Genomic DNA, 16,657 nt, shown 5'->3' with positions numbered 1-16,657 from the left:
TTAGGGAGATTACTTTGGTTTCAAGGTTTCCTACGTTTGATTCAATATTTTGTTAGGTTCAGCTGTCGTGGACAAGGGTGATTAGTCCTCCTCCCTTGTTGCCAGGCATAAGTCTTTTTCTGTCTTTTCTATATTGGGTGCAGCCTGGTAGTGTGAATTTGGCTTTTTCACTGATAGATAGATTTTTGGAGATTTTACGAGCGCTTCAACCTCTGACTATTTCGCACTCGGGGCAGACGGTTTTTATAAAGTATAAAATAGTTGGAATAATAATAAACGTCTAGCCCAAAAAACTGTAAGTGAAGGGGGATAAAGTAACAAGAAGAGAGGTTGAGGTTTTAGTGGCAGTAGAGAGCCGAGGAGGGATAAAAAGTCCTACATTAACCAAGTTTTATTGGGGTGTAATAACTAGGATAGGTAGAGTGACAGAAGTAATCAGTTAAGCTGATGTGTAGCTACTAATAATAAATGAAAAATAATTTATAAAGGGGGAAAGGGTAGTGGATATGAGTAGATAACCTAAGTTAAAAGCAGGGGCCTAGCGCGGGGGGTGGGTGGTGGGGGCAAGGCTGTGTGTCGGCGTGATTGGCAGTGGGCTTGTTGTTGTTGGCTATGGGTGGGTGGCTGGTTAAACGGCTATATTGTTTCTATGGATGGATATGTAGGTTTGTGGCACGGACGTCGGAGTAGACAATCCGCGCTACGAGTTGGGGGCGCGGACGTCATTGTAGACAATCCGCTATAGAATTTTGAGGCGCGGACTAATCTAAATTTAAAGTCCTAGACAATACATTCAATATTGTACAAAACTGTGCACATTAATAACTTGTAACAAATTACAAATTTTGTCGTTTAGATTTTTGAAATTACGAGTCGAGCCTTAAGGTGTGACTCGATAACCCTTACAGCTTAGGTTTGTCTAGGCCCTAACTGCAACTATATGTCTGGCGTGGCCTGGAGACATTTCAAAGATTCCCTACACAATAACTTCAAAGATCTAGCTTGACTAAAGATGTAATTTGGAGTATATTGCACATATACAAAACTGAATTTTGTAAAGACACATTTTGGCATTAATATACTGGCTTTGATTAAACATACCTGGTTGCACTATTCAACAGTCACACAATATATATCCTTGATTGAGTCCATGTAAGTAAACACAAATTAGTAAGTCCCAATGAGATATCTGTACACAGTGTCCATCTTGTAGGTGCCCGTGAGGCGGTTTCTGGATTGTGCAGGGTCTGCATGAAGATGGCTGTGGTCGGGTCTCTGTGGGATAGGCGTGTATACTTCTTTTCTTAGGTCATGTGCAGGAACGAGATCTTGAAGGGGAAGTCTTAGCAGTGTTGCTAAGATATTCGAGCAGGGAAGGTTTGGGATCGGAGAACTTGTTCTTGATCGGAGAGGTTCTTGTTTTTTCTTCAATCTTGTTAAAGGCCGTTTCTTCGTTCTTGGTGATTGGCCTCCAGGAAGGTAGTATATCCTTTTAATAAGAGACTGTCACTTCCCCACAGTATTGTGAACCATATGCCATGCTGCAAAGAGGTACAGGAAAGGACAGACTAAGAAGTCTGTCATACCCAATAGCTCCACCAAATTAACAACGCGTGGCGGTCCGACGTTGATTAATGAACAATTTGCATACTCGTATATGCAAGGAGCCGACGTATGGTTCCTGTAGGAAGTGACAACTTGGAGACGATGGCTTGGGGTATATACAGTTTTACTTTATACATGTAGATATATACATACAAAAGACACTATGTGTCAGGTCAGCACATAGTGGTAGTGGTTGTTGTCTAGGTGCCCAGGAAGCACCCAGCCAAACCCTAGCTAGGCTAAGGGTAAGACCTTTCTTTTCCTCTCCTACTCTTCTCTCTCAATCTCTTACTTACTTACTTACTTTGGAGATTTAACGTGCGCTTTCCGACTGATGCGTATTTCGCACACGGGCCCGGCCAGGCCATTTAATGTGTTTCCGAAAGGGGCGAAAGTGGTGTATGCAACCCAAGAGGGGGCTTTAGGGGTTGCTTATATAGAATTTGGGAATTTTGAGATTTGGAATAGATGCCAATGGGGTAGGGGAGGAGAACTAAGGGAGCTGGGTATGGTGGATGTTTGTGTGTTTATGTAATTTTGATTTGGTGGATTATAGTGTTTTTAGATGCGTTTTATTAGTTCCGTTTTGATTAAGAATACGCCTAAGGCCTTGAAGTTTTCTAGTTTATTTTGTGGGTTTAGTATTGCTTCTAGAGTGAGAGCCTTGTTTAGATTGAGGGTGGTTTGTAATGCGGTTCGATGTGTTAGGTAGTGTGTGCAGTAGATGAGTGCGTGTTCTGGGGTTTCTAGTTGTTTGCAGTGTGGGCAGTTACCTGTAGTATGTTTTTTAAATTTTTTTTAGGTGGTTATTTAGGTTGGTGTGTCCTGTTTGGAGTTTAGTGATTACTCTGTCGATTTTTTTTGATGGATGGTGAATTTTTGGTTTGGTTAGTGGTTTGCTGAGTACTTTTTTGATTTAGCTATTTGAGTTTAGATATAGGTTATGCCATTTTTTGGTGATTTTTTGCTTATTTACACTTTTAATTTCTGATTTTGAGATGGGTAAGTTTAAGCTTATTTCTGGGATTTTGAGGGATAGTTTAGCTGCCTTATCGGCGTTTTCATTACCGTATATTCCTACGTGGGCGGGTATCCACAAGAAGGTTATTTGTTTGCCTGCCTTAGTTAGGTCGTTGGAGCTTTTAAGCATTAGATTTATTAATTTAGGTCGGTTTTTGGTATTTTTGTTTTTGAGGGCTTGCAGTCCACTTAGGGAGTCGGTAAGTATTAGGATTTTTTTTGTGGTTTTTGGATTCTTGATTATGGAGGGCTGAGGCCATGCCCATTAGTTCTGCCGTGAATATTGATTGGTTGTTTGGGAGTCGGAAGGATTGTGTGGTTTTAGTTGGTTTTGTGGTATGGACTCCGAAATCTGTGTGTTTGGAGGTCGGATCTGAGGATCCGTCCGTGTAAATTTTGACACCAATTTGGCCAATTTTCGTGTATGTATGCTAGTGTGGTAGTTTTAGCTATGTTTGGGTCGGTTTGTTTATTTATTAGGCTAGCTAGTGTTGTGTCTATTTTGGGTATTTTAAGTTTAGGGGTGAAGATATTTGATTGTTTGCAGTTTTGTTTAAGATTTTTAATTTGGTGTTCATTTAGGTAGTTTGTTATTCTTTGGGATATTGGGGTAAGTAAGGGGTGTTTACGAGCTAGAGCTTGGTTTTTGGGGCTGATGTTTTGGTTTATTAAGTTGTGGATGAGAGGGTTTGATTGGGACGCGGCCCAGAAATTTAAGCTTAGCTGTTCCCTGCGTAGACTTAGTGGAATTTCTCCTGTTAAGGCCTGAAGTGAGGTGTAGGAGGTGCCATGTTGGGTGCGTGTAATTAGTTTGAGAGCCTGATATTGTATTGAGTCAAGTTTTTTAGATAGAGAGTTGTTTAGGGTGTTGTATATGGCGCAGCCGTAGTCTAGTTTTGATCTAATTAGTGATATGTAAAGTGAGAGGAGGGTATCTTTGGAGGCTCCCCAGTTTGAGCCAGTGAGGCATCTTAGGGTGTTTAGGTCTTTACTGCATTTAGTTGTTAGGTTTTGGATGTGAGCATCCCATGCCAGGTGAGATGTTCATCGAAAATAAGTCCTAAGAATTTGGTTTGTTTTTGAAATTTGATTGTTTGGTTGTTTAGCTGGAGGATTGGGGAGGCGGGTTTCATGTTTTTATGTTTGAATACTATTCCTGTTGTTTTTTCTGAGTTAAGGGAGAAGCCCAATTTGTCAGCCCATTGTTGTATTTTTTTAAGAGATTTTTGGAGTAAATTTTGGGCCATATTAATGCTTTTTGTGCGGATCCAGAGGGCTCCATCATCCGCTCTCAATCTCTCTGGACCAAAGGCTTATATAGCCAAGGTCACCTGACATTTAGTAAGAAATAAATATAAATGTAAACAGTAAATCATCAGTGACATACTTGCACATCCTGTTCAGGATGGCAGACGGTTGATGTACACAAAAATGGGGATTAACAAATAGGATGAGCATCGCATAAATAACAGCAATTAAATGTTTCAAGGCATATAGATGTCATGGCTCCAGGGTAATGAGCCTTTGCAATTAAATGTTCTTTAGACAATGGGTGTCGTAAATCAGTCACCATGACAGTGTAAATAAAGTTCAGTTCAGTTCTACAAGTATTTATCTAACATGGCTGCCCCCAAATCTACCTCTTTTGGTGGTATGAGCATGAGTAGTTACAGTTTCATTGGTCCGTTAGTTTCTTTAATTAAGACAAGAACAGGGTAAACAATCCCTGTTACACTGACTGTTCATGTATTGAGTCTACTACAAATAATAGCAGTGCTTAGTTATCGATGAAATTTCTACCAGACATCGAACAATAGTTATCATTGTTAATAATCCTAAGAATAATACTTCTATTACATCTTTTCCATAAATCCTGTATTTTGGCTTCAGTCACACTGACTAAAATTTTCACATTTTCAACAGATGTCCTCTTCACTGTCAATCACACAATTAGTTGTACCCAATATAGCACTTTAGCAACCCAAGCTATGACATTCATAATGGCGGGAAACATCACTTCTTTCCAACATCTACCCACTGAAGGGAGATGAATTGGGGAGGTGGGTGGGACTATTCCTGATGTAATAGAGGTAGTATTCTTAGAATTATTAACAATGGTAACTATTGTTTTATCTTTTATCCTCTACCTCTATTACATCTTTGCCAGAATATACCAGAGGGACCCTGTGAGATCTGCCTCTAGTAAATCCCTGTGTAATTGACAGTAATCCTCTTGTGGAAACCATTTAATCACTGATTCTAATCCTGACTCGAGATAATTTCCTCTGAAATTCCTCCTGAGGACTTGAAAATCAGTATGCATCAAGAATCAGTCAAATACGTGATACCTGCACTAGAATTACTGTTACATTTGCTGATCTTGTTTGTAATAATGATGTCATTTCAACCAAATGATGTCATTTCTTGTTAAAATTGGATTTGTGACACTATTTCTGGTGCTGACATCACTTCCAGGTGTGATATCATGATATAACATTTATACTAAGTTTTCCTATAATAATTAGATCCACATCAAGTGCTTTTATGAGTTATCATGGTGTAATATTTATATATCATTTCATATAACTATAGTTTAGCAAGTAATACTTATCATCAGGTAAAATGCATATATAAAATATCAGTAGTTTCAGTTATAGCTTTTTAGATAGATGCTAGCCTAAGGTAATGGGAGCGCATCTCCTAGACATACTATTGAATAAAACAAGAGTTATGTCTACATAGTTTAATAGATTTGAAGCTTTTAGATAAATGCTAGCCTAAGGTATCAAGATCCCATCTCCCAGACAAAAGATATGTCTACATAGTCTTATAGATTACCTTGAACTATTCTATTTAAGTAAATCTGTCATCACCTATATTGGAATATCATTCAGCAATTACTTCAATTTAGACTCATTAAGGATTAGCCCCCATACAAGCTCGTCCATAGTGCATTAAGGATTAGCCCCAATACAAGCTCGTCTATAGTGACACCATAATCTCTTTCAAAGCACCCAGTAAATATGTCAACAAGATTAGTGCCAGCTAGGATTAACAGGATTAAGTATTCCCCTCTGTCGAGCCATCCATTTAGCATAGGGCACAACCATAAGGCGCAGCCCATCATGTATCAACCAATCATATTCCTTTTTATGGTTCTAATTTTTGTTAAATACATACAGAAGCCAAATGTTAGGCAGATGGGGTTTGACGCTCATACCAAGCAGATCTCTCTCCCACAGCCCAGAGGGTTGTACCGACTCTCTGTGGCAACCTCAGCTATTTTCTAGGATATTGTAAATTGCTCATTGTTAATTGTTCTTTTTAAAAAGAATTGTGATTAATCTCCTGTGACTCCGGCTCTTTGCTGACTCATTCCCCCAAGAAAACCAGCATGCCATTTGGAAGGTTTTGTTCATCAGAACATTCAATAATAATTTGATGGAGCTATCGGGTATGACAGACTTCTTAGTCCGTCCTTTCCTGTACCTCTTTGCAGCATGGCATATGGTTCACAAAACTGTAGGAAGTGACAGTCTCTTATTAAAAGGATATACTACCTTCCTGGAGGCCAAACACCAAGAACGAAGAAATGTCCTGTAACAAGATTGAAGAAAGAACAAGAACCTCTCCGATCAAGAACAAGTTCTCCGATCCCAAACCTTCCCTGCTCGAATATCTTAGCAACACTGCTAAGACTTCCCCTTCAAGATCTCGTTCCTGCACATGACCTAAGAAAAGAAGTATACACGCCTATCCCACAGAGATCCGACCACAGCCATCTTCATGCAGACCCTGCACAATACAGAAGCCGCCTCACGGCACCTACAAGATGGACACTGTGTACAAGATATCTCATTTGGACCTACTAATTTGTGTTTTACATGAACTCAATCAAGGATATATATTGTGTGACTGTTGAATAGTGCAACCAGGTATGTTAAATCAAAGCCAGTATGTTAATGCCAAAATGTGTCTTTACAAAATTCAGTTTTGTATATGTGCAATATACTCAAATTTTGCATCTTTAGTCAAGTTAGATCTTTGAAGTTATTGTGTAGGGAATCTTTGAAATGTCTCCAGGCCAGGCCACGCCAGACATAAACTGTAGGGTTATCGAGTCACACCTTAAAGCTCGACACATAATTTCAAAAATCTAAACGACAAAATTTGTCATTTGTTACAAGTTAATAATGTGCACAGTTTGGTACAAAACTGAATGTATTGTCTAGGACTTTAAATTTAGATTAGGGATATTCTTGAGTGAGCCACCCCCACACATATGTTTATTGTATGTCAGTACTAAGTAATTAACAGCACAGCAGTATTCAGCATTTCAGAGTTTTGATGTCGGAATTAAGGATTTTCTTTCTCGGGCATCGCACCCACAATATCTGGGCAAGCTCCGTCAAAGACACGGGAAGAGCACCCATTGGCTAGATGATCACTTTCATCAGAGACCATATAATAGAGGGACGGCCCTCCCCAACAGTAACTAAGTATCACTAACCATCAGTGCTACGGTCTGGCATGTAACTGATACACCCCGACCCCCGCTGTTAACTTTCCCGGAACCGCTGCACGTGCGCAACAGATGCGCAGATATTCACGACTGACCAGTCTGGTAACCACGTAAACAATATTACATAATATCCGGGGCTAGAGTTAATTCCCTTAGTCGAGATTTCTCCAACTGCGACCAGCGACAATCCAATAAAACGACGACCCTAACCAGATTACAATAATCTTTATCTTATCTCTCATTAGCACATGTCAATTGGCTGCAAATTACTGCTAAACATGTGTGTCTTCCGGGAAATGCATGTCTTTATAAGCCCGATACATTTATTTCGATTAACATTCGGCATAGCCATGGACGACTTCATTCACTGGGACGATTCCGACTTGGACCTCGATATTTTACTTGGAGAATTCACAGACTACGACCAGGGGTTGGTTTCGGATGATTCTTGGTCTGAAGAGAATGACAGTGATGTTACCGGTACCAAACCGTTGGTAAAATCTCCCAAAAGGTTTCAATCAAAGAAAACAATTGGAAAAGAAAATACGACGGCTGTCTACGAGTGTCCCGAGTGTTCCAAATCCTACAAAACAATTGTAGGTTTTCGGGGGCACGTGAAGAAGAAGCACAACCGATCCGATATCAAAGGTATTATAATTTAGATCTATTTTATTTCCAAAAATCAGTATATTTATGTTATTTTATGTTACCATTGTATAACTATTATCAAAAATCAAAGTTACAAAATCATCTACGGATGTCACTGATAAATACGATCCGGTAAATTACGCAGGTGTAAATAAACAAAAACAGTCGCCAGCAAGACAGTTTTATCAGGTCACAATATTCTCGATGTTAAGAAACAATAACATTCAAAATGTATCTAAAATTATTTAATAAATATACAGACCAGACTGTTTGGCAAATAAACCTATTCTCTGGAATAGGGCTCGCGTAATTGCTTTTAAAATTACTATCAGCCAGTAAAATGACGCTATTAATTCCCAGTATATTTTTTATGTCTTGTAAAGTTGTTCATCCATGAATTCCTATCCTCCAACTTCTAAATTCCCATGAAAGAAGTCTTGTAAATAGCTAATAGCAGAGACCATATATTAATCTGTTATATGGTCTCTGCTAATAGGCAATATTTCCAAAGAAATTATAATTTCACATATCTCCGAGCGTTGTTGAGCGAATTTTCGATGTGACCGATAATGCGCTTCGCTGTTTATCCAATATTATTAGATAATGCAAGTTTGGGGCTAGCAGTGATAATGCTGTTGGCCGTAACGCGACAGTTTTTCAAAGGGAGGTTACGGAAAAGTTCCAAGTTCAGCATCCAAATAATTCGGTCTGGCGTGTGAAACAGTGCAGCAGCAACAAGCTTAGTACGAGATATAAATATCGCATCCAGGAGTAACGGTTGTAATATTCTAAACTGTGCTAATTAAGTTTTCTGTTTACTTCTGATCAATCAAATACCAAGTTAAACTTCAACTTGGCACGAGACATGCAACTACTATTATTGAAACAAAACAAAATACCATAAGTTCTGATATGAATATATATTTATTATAAAAATTGACAATAGATGTATAAATGATATTTTATTTTTAATACACCATTACTTTGGATTTAGCCACAACTAAAACATATACATCAAAGTATGTAGGACAAAATTGTAATTCCAGTATAACAAAACTACAGAATAAAATAATTTTTGAAATAAATTAAAATTTGATCTTGGTAACTTGGTGCAACACAAAATAGTTTTCAGTTGTTGCTTCAGGATTTGAAATGCAAATTAAAAAACAAAAGTAAAAATAACTTCACTAGATCTAAATATTTTAAATATACAATAATAAATAAGTGATGATTTTTTACATGGGATTTTGCCTATCCCCTAGGTAATTTCTACACGTTTAAAAAGAGTATGATTTCATTTGGTAAATATCTTAATGATTTCAGCCCATGAGCATAGGCAAGCAAGCGCTACGACAGGCAAGCCACCCATCTCCAAATCGGATGAAAAACACAGTACAATGTCTATGCCACTTGCAAATGTAACTGAAATGAAGGACGCATTAAAGAATGGAGTACCAAAGGCACTGTAATTGATCATTTGCGACCCAATGATGGATGCATTGCAGTCAGGTTCAACGATTGGTCAAGATCTGATCCAAGTTGCCAAGTCCCTTGATGAAGATGCAGATACCACTGATGATTTAATTGACATTGTGACACCAAGGTTCCATAAAGTTTTCAAGGGGTTCGGCCACGGGAGGTCGCTGTCAAGTGACCGAGAGGCACTCTGGAGCAGTTATCACCAGTTGTGTCTGGAGGAAGATTTCCTTTCAAGCATGTGCACCTGTATAGAGGAAGTCAGCAGCCAACCAATCAGGATAATACACATCTTCACTCAGTGTTTGCTAGATCGGATTATTCAAACCCTCCTTCAAGTTCTATCAGATTCCATGAAGACAGCTGATGAGAAGCAAGCCAACCATATCAGTGAAAATGACCAGGCAGTTTTATATTACATCTCAGGGTACATTGTCCATGCTTTGCTAAAAAAGAAGACAATCAGCGGCAACAACATCGAGACTGTCATCGACAATCTTCGCACATCAACAGAGTCAAAAGAAAGCTACATCAGCAGATTTTCAAAATGGACTGAAAAAATCAACAGGGGTGGCCTTACTCTTCCTAGTGACAATTGCTTTTTTCTTGTGCGGTCAATTGAAATTGCTGTCCGTCAAGTAAATCTCTCCCACCTTAATTTGTACTCCCTTCTCTGTGACAAATTGAAGGAAGTTATTCTAACCAACCATATGGTACACTTTTACTGGGACAAGTTAGTTGTTTGTGAAGAAGAATTGAAACTAAAATTGTTAGAATTTCTAATCACTTTGTTCCTAAATGTGCGTGGCGGGGCTGTTGCCAAGTTCCTGAAGCGTCAACAGCAAAAAAAGAAAAAGATAGAGAGAAAAACTAACGAGGGCAAAAAGAGCCAGTCACTGAGAAAAGCCTTGAAAACCAGAGACAATTTCCATTAACCATCACGTTGATGTCATTTGAGAATGTGTACACTTCTAATGGACAGTGACAGTCATCTAGTCATAAGAGGCGACTAATGGGATCAGGTGCTCATGATCACTTGGTTGTCTGGTCCAGATTTGATTATTAACAGACCACGATCATTTAGCTGGAATATTGCTCAGTCGCGTTAAAAAACAAACATAACATGTTACAAGAATCTATCATTGAAGATGGGTCATGGCAGTCAATCAAAATCAGTATGTTCAACAAGAATAATAAATTGTCATCATGTCATTCATTCAACCTCCCCAGTCTACTGTTGTGTTTGTCTTGTGTTAATAGTCTTAAACATGTTTAAGTTACAATATTCTTACAATACATGTGAGTGGTACACTCGATACAAAAACATGTGCATTGAAAAGTTTTGTGGGCACTGAAATCAATCTGAACAAGTTCAGGGATATTAATTACACGTTTCTCTAATTTTCTATTATCTAAACTCATCAACAAGTTTTTCTACTTCTCCCCAATGAGTACACTATACACGCCTCTGTTTACGCCTAGGGAGAGCCGCATTATCAACAGTCAAGATTTGTTGTGGCCTCTTGTTCGAAATGTTGCCACGTATAGGTTGGAGCGCAGAGGAAGCGAGGACCTTCATCTGTGAAAAGGCATGTTTAACAGCATAAACTGAGGGATTGTCATTTGAGCCTCCTTTGTGTTGATACTGTCCAAATTGTTCTTCTAGAGGGTCTTGGTTGAATCGGTGGGTGAATACAAATTCTGCACCGGCTGTGAGCATGAATCGCACACATTCTACAATGGAATTCACAGATATTTTTAGTCCTTTGAGAGTTTGATGACTGAGCATCATACGCTTCCTTTGTGATAAGGTAAACTGCCCATGTCGTCTCATGACACTATCCTCCCAGGCTTTGAAAAAATCCAAGAATTCATTGAGAAGATAATGCAGTCTGGGATCATTAATGCTGCGATACTCCTTCTTGTCACTGTTCCGGGCTATGATTCCTTCTTGCAAACTCCGCGTGTTAAGACAATAAAAAAAACGGTTCATGTGTCTGATAAGATTCACAGTTTCTTGGACTGGGTCCCCATATAAGTCCTCAAGAGCGTTTCCCACTGAACTACTAAATATTTGTGCAGCCAGGTTAACTTTCATTGTTGAATATGGTGACAAGTCAATGTGATCTCTTGTAAGCTTGTAGGTTTTACAAAACAATTCATTTTCCACATGTTCTTCATAAAACTTCAACATATGAAGCCAACTAACATCACGTCCATCTTTCCACAGCTCTCTGGTCTTCTTGTGAGATCCGGAATTAGCAAAACAGTTTCTTGTGGTTTTAATAAGATGAGGAACATCAGATATAAAGTAAATCTTCCTGTGTGGATGACTGTATCGATTCCATGTCCAGAAAAAATTATTCAATTCGGGCACTTCATGTAGGCTGAAAAACTTGCGATTTGATGAAGCTCCATCACATGTAATAAACAGCGGCTTCAGTCCAATGCTTTCTAAATTTAGAACAGCTGTCCAAAGTATGGGATATAAATAGTCTGCTGTTATACCCCTCGTGGCAAAGGCTGCATATGGATACTTCAAATCTGTAATGATACCACGGATCATGAGGACCAACATGGTATTAGCCAGTTGTGGTTTGCCGCCAGTTATTGACTCCTCTAAACTGAGCAAATCGTTACCAGTCCTGTCTAAATCCACATATCCAACAAGTTCACCCGAGTGTTTGTCATATACGAGGCCTTCAGAAACCTTAACTTCATCTTGAAGTATGCCAACGTACGATCTTTCTTCAATGTCAAGCATTCCAAGTGACTTCGCTTCTTCCTTTAAATGTTTTGAATAGCTGGGATGAAAGCCAAGTGAACTTGGAAGGGCATGTGAATAATCATACAATGTCCTTTTGCTCGGCAAAGCGATGAATCCAGATTTTCCAGCAACTTCATAGGCCTTCCGACTCCTACTACGCATGTAAAGACACCATTTAATTACCATCGAATGCCATCGCATTGCCCGCTTGTCTTTAATTTTATTGTATTTCATTTGTTGCTCCTAAAAAAGTCTCTGAATAGATGTCTCATCAGGGTAATCGTGCATTACTTCATCTTGGTGGTCTTTCAATAATTGCGAAAAATCAGAGTCGCTTGAAACACTTAGCGTAAGACCTTTCTGTGAAATTGTCTGGCTTATTGTTCTCTTCAAACGCTCCATTTCAGACTGAATGGAATTGCGGCTGATTTTCATCAGTTCATACTTCTGGATGACTTCCATCTTTGACATGTTCTTGTGGGTAGTATGAGTAAATGAAGTTAGTTTAGGGGTTTTCGGGGACAGACTCTCTCTTCTGGCATTAGCTCGGAGTGTGGCTCTGTATCTGCTGCAAGGACCACATCTGTCTCTCCGTGAAATCAAAAACTGACACATCAACGAACGCATTGTGGAACTATACGCTATTCCATCTATGTTGGCACCAAAGTCTCCTTCTCTGTATGCAGATATAGTTGAAGTAGCTCCTTCACTAATGAGCATAAACTGTGGCTTCAAAAGAAGGCCTAATGACCACTGAGAGTTGAACCGCTGCAACATCACTATCATAACACTGCACCAAGTTCACTTCCTCTCGCTTGTTTCTCAAAATGGTGAATTCGCCAAGCTCATCAGCATGCCTGAATAGTTCCTTTTTCAATGATAAGAACAGTTGGTACTTTAGGTACTGCAGGATGCCATCAACAAAATTATCTAAGTCATTATCAGGATGATACTTGTGTACACTGTCAAGAATGACAAAGAATTCATTGGCCGAGCAACCATCAGAATCCATCGCTTCTCCAAGGTAGGGTATGTCAATGGGGTCATCACAGATGTCAATGAAGAAGGAATTCCATGCTTCATCCCAGAGCACATCTCTTGAACTGAAAAAGGAAATACACATTATTATTACTTCGAAAAAAAAGCATGGAGGATGCCAAAATCATTTAATTAGTCCACCTGCTCAAACTCACAATGGAATTATACTGAATAGTATCGCATAAAACATTCTTTAGATAAGAAAAGTTACAATTTTAATACTTGTTGATAATTCATGTGCTTTGATATTTATCAATTATTTATTTTAGGTACTTTGATATATAAAAAACTGTACTGATACATAACCAACATACCATTACTTCAGACATATCATTAATCGTGATACTCAGTGATACCCCTACTTTGGTGTGCAACATTAGTTAAAAGAAATGTATGACTTACTTGTAATCATCAAGCACTGTTGATTGAACTGATGAATAGGTATGGTCAGAGAGAGAGCCTAGTTCTTGTCTCGGACCTCTCTTGGAGTACCCTTTCCGACGACGGCCAATACAAGTCTTCTTTTTTCTTGGCATCTACAAAACAAAACTATATATTAGACACAATGTAAACAAATTAAACTATATATATATATATATATATATATATATATATATATATAGAGAGAGAGAGAGAGAGAGAGAGAGAGAGAGAGAGAGAGAGAGAGAGAGAGAGTGTGAGTGAGTATGGTTTTACGCCGCTTTAAGCAATATTCCAGCAATATCATGGCGGGGGTCATCAGAAATGGGCTTCACACATTGTACCCATGTCGGGAATCGAACCCGGGTCTTCGGCGTGACGAGCGAACGCTTTAACCACCAGGCTACCCGACCGCCCAGAGAGAGAGAGAGAGAGAGGAATATAGGAATGTATATATTTATTGCATACAATGAAAACAATGTTGGATGATGATTTTATTGTTGTCTTAATACACAAAATGTGTAGTTCCTTAATCATATTTACATTATTAATGATTGTCCAGGTCATATAACTCATAATGTTTATTTAGCATTTATTAGGGAGAATACATATAAAATATTTTAATAAAACAAAAATTAAACAAAGACTTTTTCTAAATAAAAATATAATCATTGACAAATTATCTAAAGTTTTCTTCAGCAGGTTTGGTTCAAGAGACCCATTAAAGTGAAAAAAGTTAATAGTAATGTTAGACTTACAATGAAATGGCTGAACAAATCGTCAAAAACTTAATATGGATCTTACAAAATATATTCTGATATCAATACAAAAATAGAAAATTATTACAATGCCTTGAAAAATATATTTGTACCAAAATCACAGACAAAAGAGGTGTTATGTCGTCTGCTTTTGGGCACACTTAACTGTGAATATATGACGAAAATGTGGGTTAGCGCCAAAAATCATAAAAAAATAAATACTGATGGTAGCAAAATAAGGGTGGTACCAAGCCACGGAGGAAATCGTGACGAATTTAAACATATTTATTTCAATACCGCAAATAGAAAAAAACATTAGTCTGAACGCATGCGAAAATTAAGTGTTGTGGTGTAATTATTTCGGGAAAAGTCAGATTTAGTGTCATTTCCGCAGTCAAAATCAGACATAACGCGACTGCCACAGATTTAACAATACCACTAAGCCACTTTTTGACATATCTGCTTTGCACACAACTTGGTAACCAAGGACTTTTATTGATATTTAGTGGCCGTTATTGAAAGTCAAAATACGCACTTTTCCCAAATTTACATGTTCGCCATTTTGCTCACACGAACAACAACAAAGCGTGACCATTTCATCGAATACAATAACAACGATATGCTTTAGCGCATCAACAAATCTCAGTCGTAATGTTGACAATGTTAAGAAATACGTGAGCATAAAAATATATTTTGAAATCTTACCTTTGTATGGTAAAAAAGGCGACTACGATGACTGCAGTGAACACACGTTTTCGCTTGCTTCCGGACAGGCTGCGCAGTACAAACCGTAGCGCTGATGGTTTCGCGCATTGGCTAGAGGGCCGTCCCTCTATTATATGGTCTCTGCTTTCATACCGTCATTGCATAGATATATTTGTTGCATAAGGATTTCATGTAACTGATTTTGTTCACATTTGCATGGTTGTTTTCGTTGGTGAAAAAGTTCACACATATCAATTTGGACTCATGTAAGCTTGGGGTCCAAGCTTCACGTAACGGAGGGAAGTTGTCATAGCGACTGATTTACAACACCCATTGTCTGAAGAACATTTAATTGCAAAGGCTCATTACCCTGGAGCCATGACATCTATATGCCTTGAAACACTTAATTGCTGTTATTTATAAGATGCTAATCCTAATTGTTAATCCCCATTTTTGTGTACATCGTCCGTCTGCCATCCTGTTGATGAATTACTGTTTACATTTATATTTATTACTTACTAAATGTCAGGTGACCTTGGCTATATATAAGCCTTGGTCCAGAAAAAGAAGAAAGAAAGGTCTTACCCTTAGCCTAGCTATGGTTAGGCTGAGTGCTCTTGGGGCACCTAGACAACAACCACTAACACCATGTGCTGACCTGGCACATAGTGTCTTTTGTATGTATATATCTACATGTATCAAGTAAAACTGTATATACCGCAAGCCATCGTCTCCAAGTTGTCACTTCCTACAGGAACCATACATCAGGACCGCCCACGCGTTGTTTGTGACGTCACTTCCAGTTTGTCATTTACCTTTTATTGGATAATGACGTCTCTTATGATCTCTTCTACCTAAAAGACGTCATTTCCTGATGAGATGGAACTTGAACTGCTATTTCTGACGCTGATGTCACTTCCGGTGCTGACGTCCAATACTGTGAATTAGTGTTACATTTGCTGATTTTGTTTGTAATAATGCTATAATTTCTGGTCTATTTCTACCAAATGATGTCATTTCTTGTTAAAATTGGATTTGTGACACTATTTCCGGTGCTGACATCACTTCTGGTTCTGACATCACTTCCAGGTGTGACGTCACTTCCAGTTTGTCATTTCCCTTTTATTGGATAATGACGTCTCTTATGGTCTCTTCTACCTAAAAGACGTCATTTCCTGATTAGATTGAACTTGTACTGCTTTTCCGGCGCTGAAGTCACTTCCAGTGCTGTAAGCATTGATACTCAAGGTGCTCATAATCCATCCAACACCTAATAGACAGAATAATCAAGGGTGTACTCACCCTCTGATGCTGCTGGTGTTGGATCCTCTTGTCATATATAAGGGAGGATGAAGGTCTTCCACAGCTTCCAAGGCAAGCTCAAAGTACCTGGATGTCTGCATCTTTTGCGTGAGAACTTCCAGATGGTTACATGTAGGCTGGGCATGTTGTCGTGGAAAATGTATGGCTTGGGCTGTCGTAACAGATCACGACAGACAGGTAACTGGAGAGCTTCTTCCATTAATAGACTTAATAATCTGGGGTACCACGCTCTGCTGGATCAGATTGTGCTATCAAGATTATCATGCAATCTGTCTCCTCGACCTTGCGGATGACCTTGTCTAGGAGAGCCCCTTGGTAGGAATGCATATGCAAATAGACCTGTCCAATCCATTGATAGCGCATCTATCTTGTGAG

General features: G+C 38.7%; 2 protein-coding genes across 3 annotated transcripts in view; both read right to left on the bottom strand.

Annotated features, from left to right (window-relative positions):
* LOC124117943 (SH2 domain-containing protein 4A-like) overlaps nt 1–16,657 on the bottom strand; it is a 273,682-nt gene that overhangs the window by 92,192 nt on the left and 164,833 nt on the right. The window lies entirely within an intron of this gene.
* On the bottom strand, nt 8,784–13,637 carry LOC124117942. Of its 2 annotated transcripts, none has more exons than XM_046479960.2 (2): nt 13,479–13,637; nt 8,784–13,141 (listed from the first exon to the last, which is right to left on the bottom strand). In XM_046479960.2, exon 2 carries the CDS (start codon nt 12,270–12,272, stop codon nt 10,728–10,730), a length of 1,545 nt encoding a protein of 514 aa, XP_046335916.1. In that variant the 5' UTR covers nt 12,273–13,141; nt 13,479–13,637; the 3' UTR covers nt 8,784–10,727. Both variants share the same exon structure in this region, with proteins under 2 accessions (XP_046335916.1, XP_048258607.1).

The sequence above is a fragment of the Haliotis rufescens genome, unplaced genomic scaffold (genome assembly GCF_023055435.1).
Source record: "Haliotis rufescens isolate VD_foot unplaced genomic scaffold, xgHalRufe1.0.p SCAF_28, whole genome shotgun sequence".
NCBI lineage: Eukaryota > Metazoa > Mollusca > Gastropoda > Lepetellida > Haliotidae > Haliotis > Haliotis rufescens.
The sequence above is the reverse complement of the archived record's forward strand: the minus strand, read 5'-3'. Positions and strand labels throughout refer to the sequence as shown.

What these genes read in the sequence shown, in the direction of transcription:
- LOC124117942 (XM_046479960.2), bottom strand. Translation starts at nt 12,272, where the DNA reads ATGAAATACAATAAAATTAAAGACAAGCGGGCAATGCGATGGCATTCG.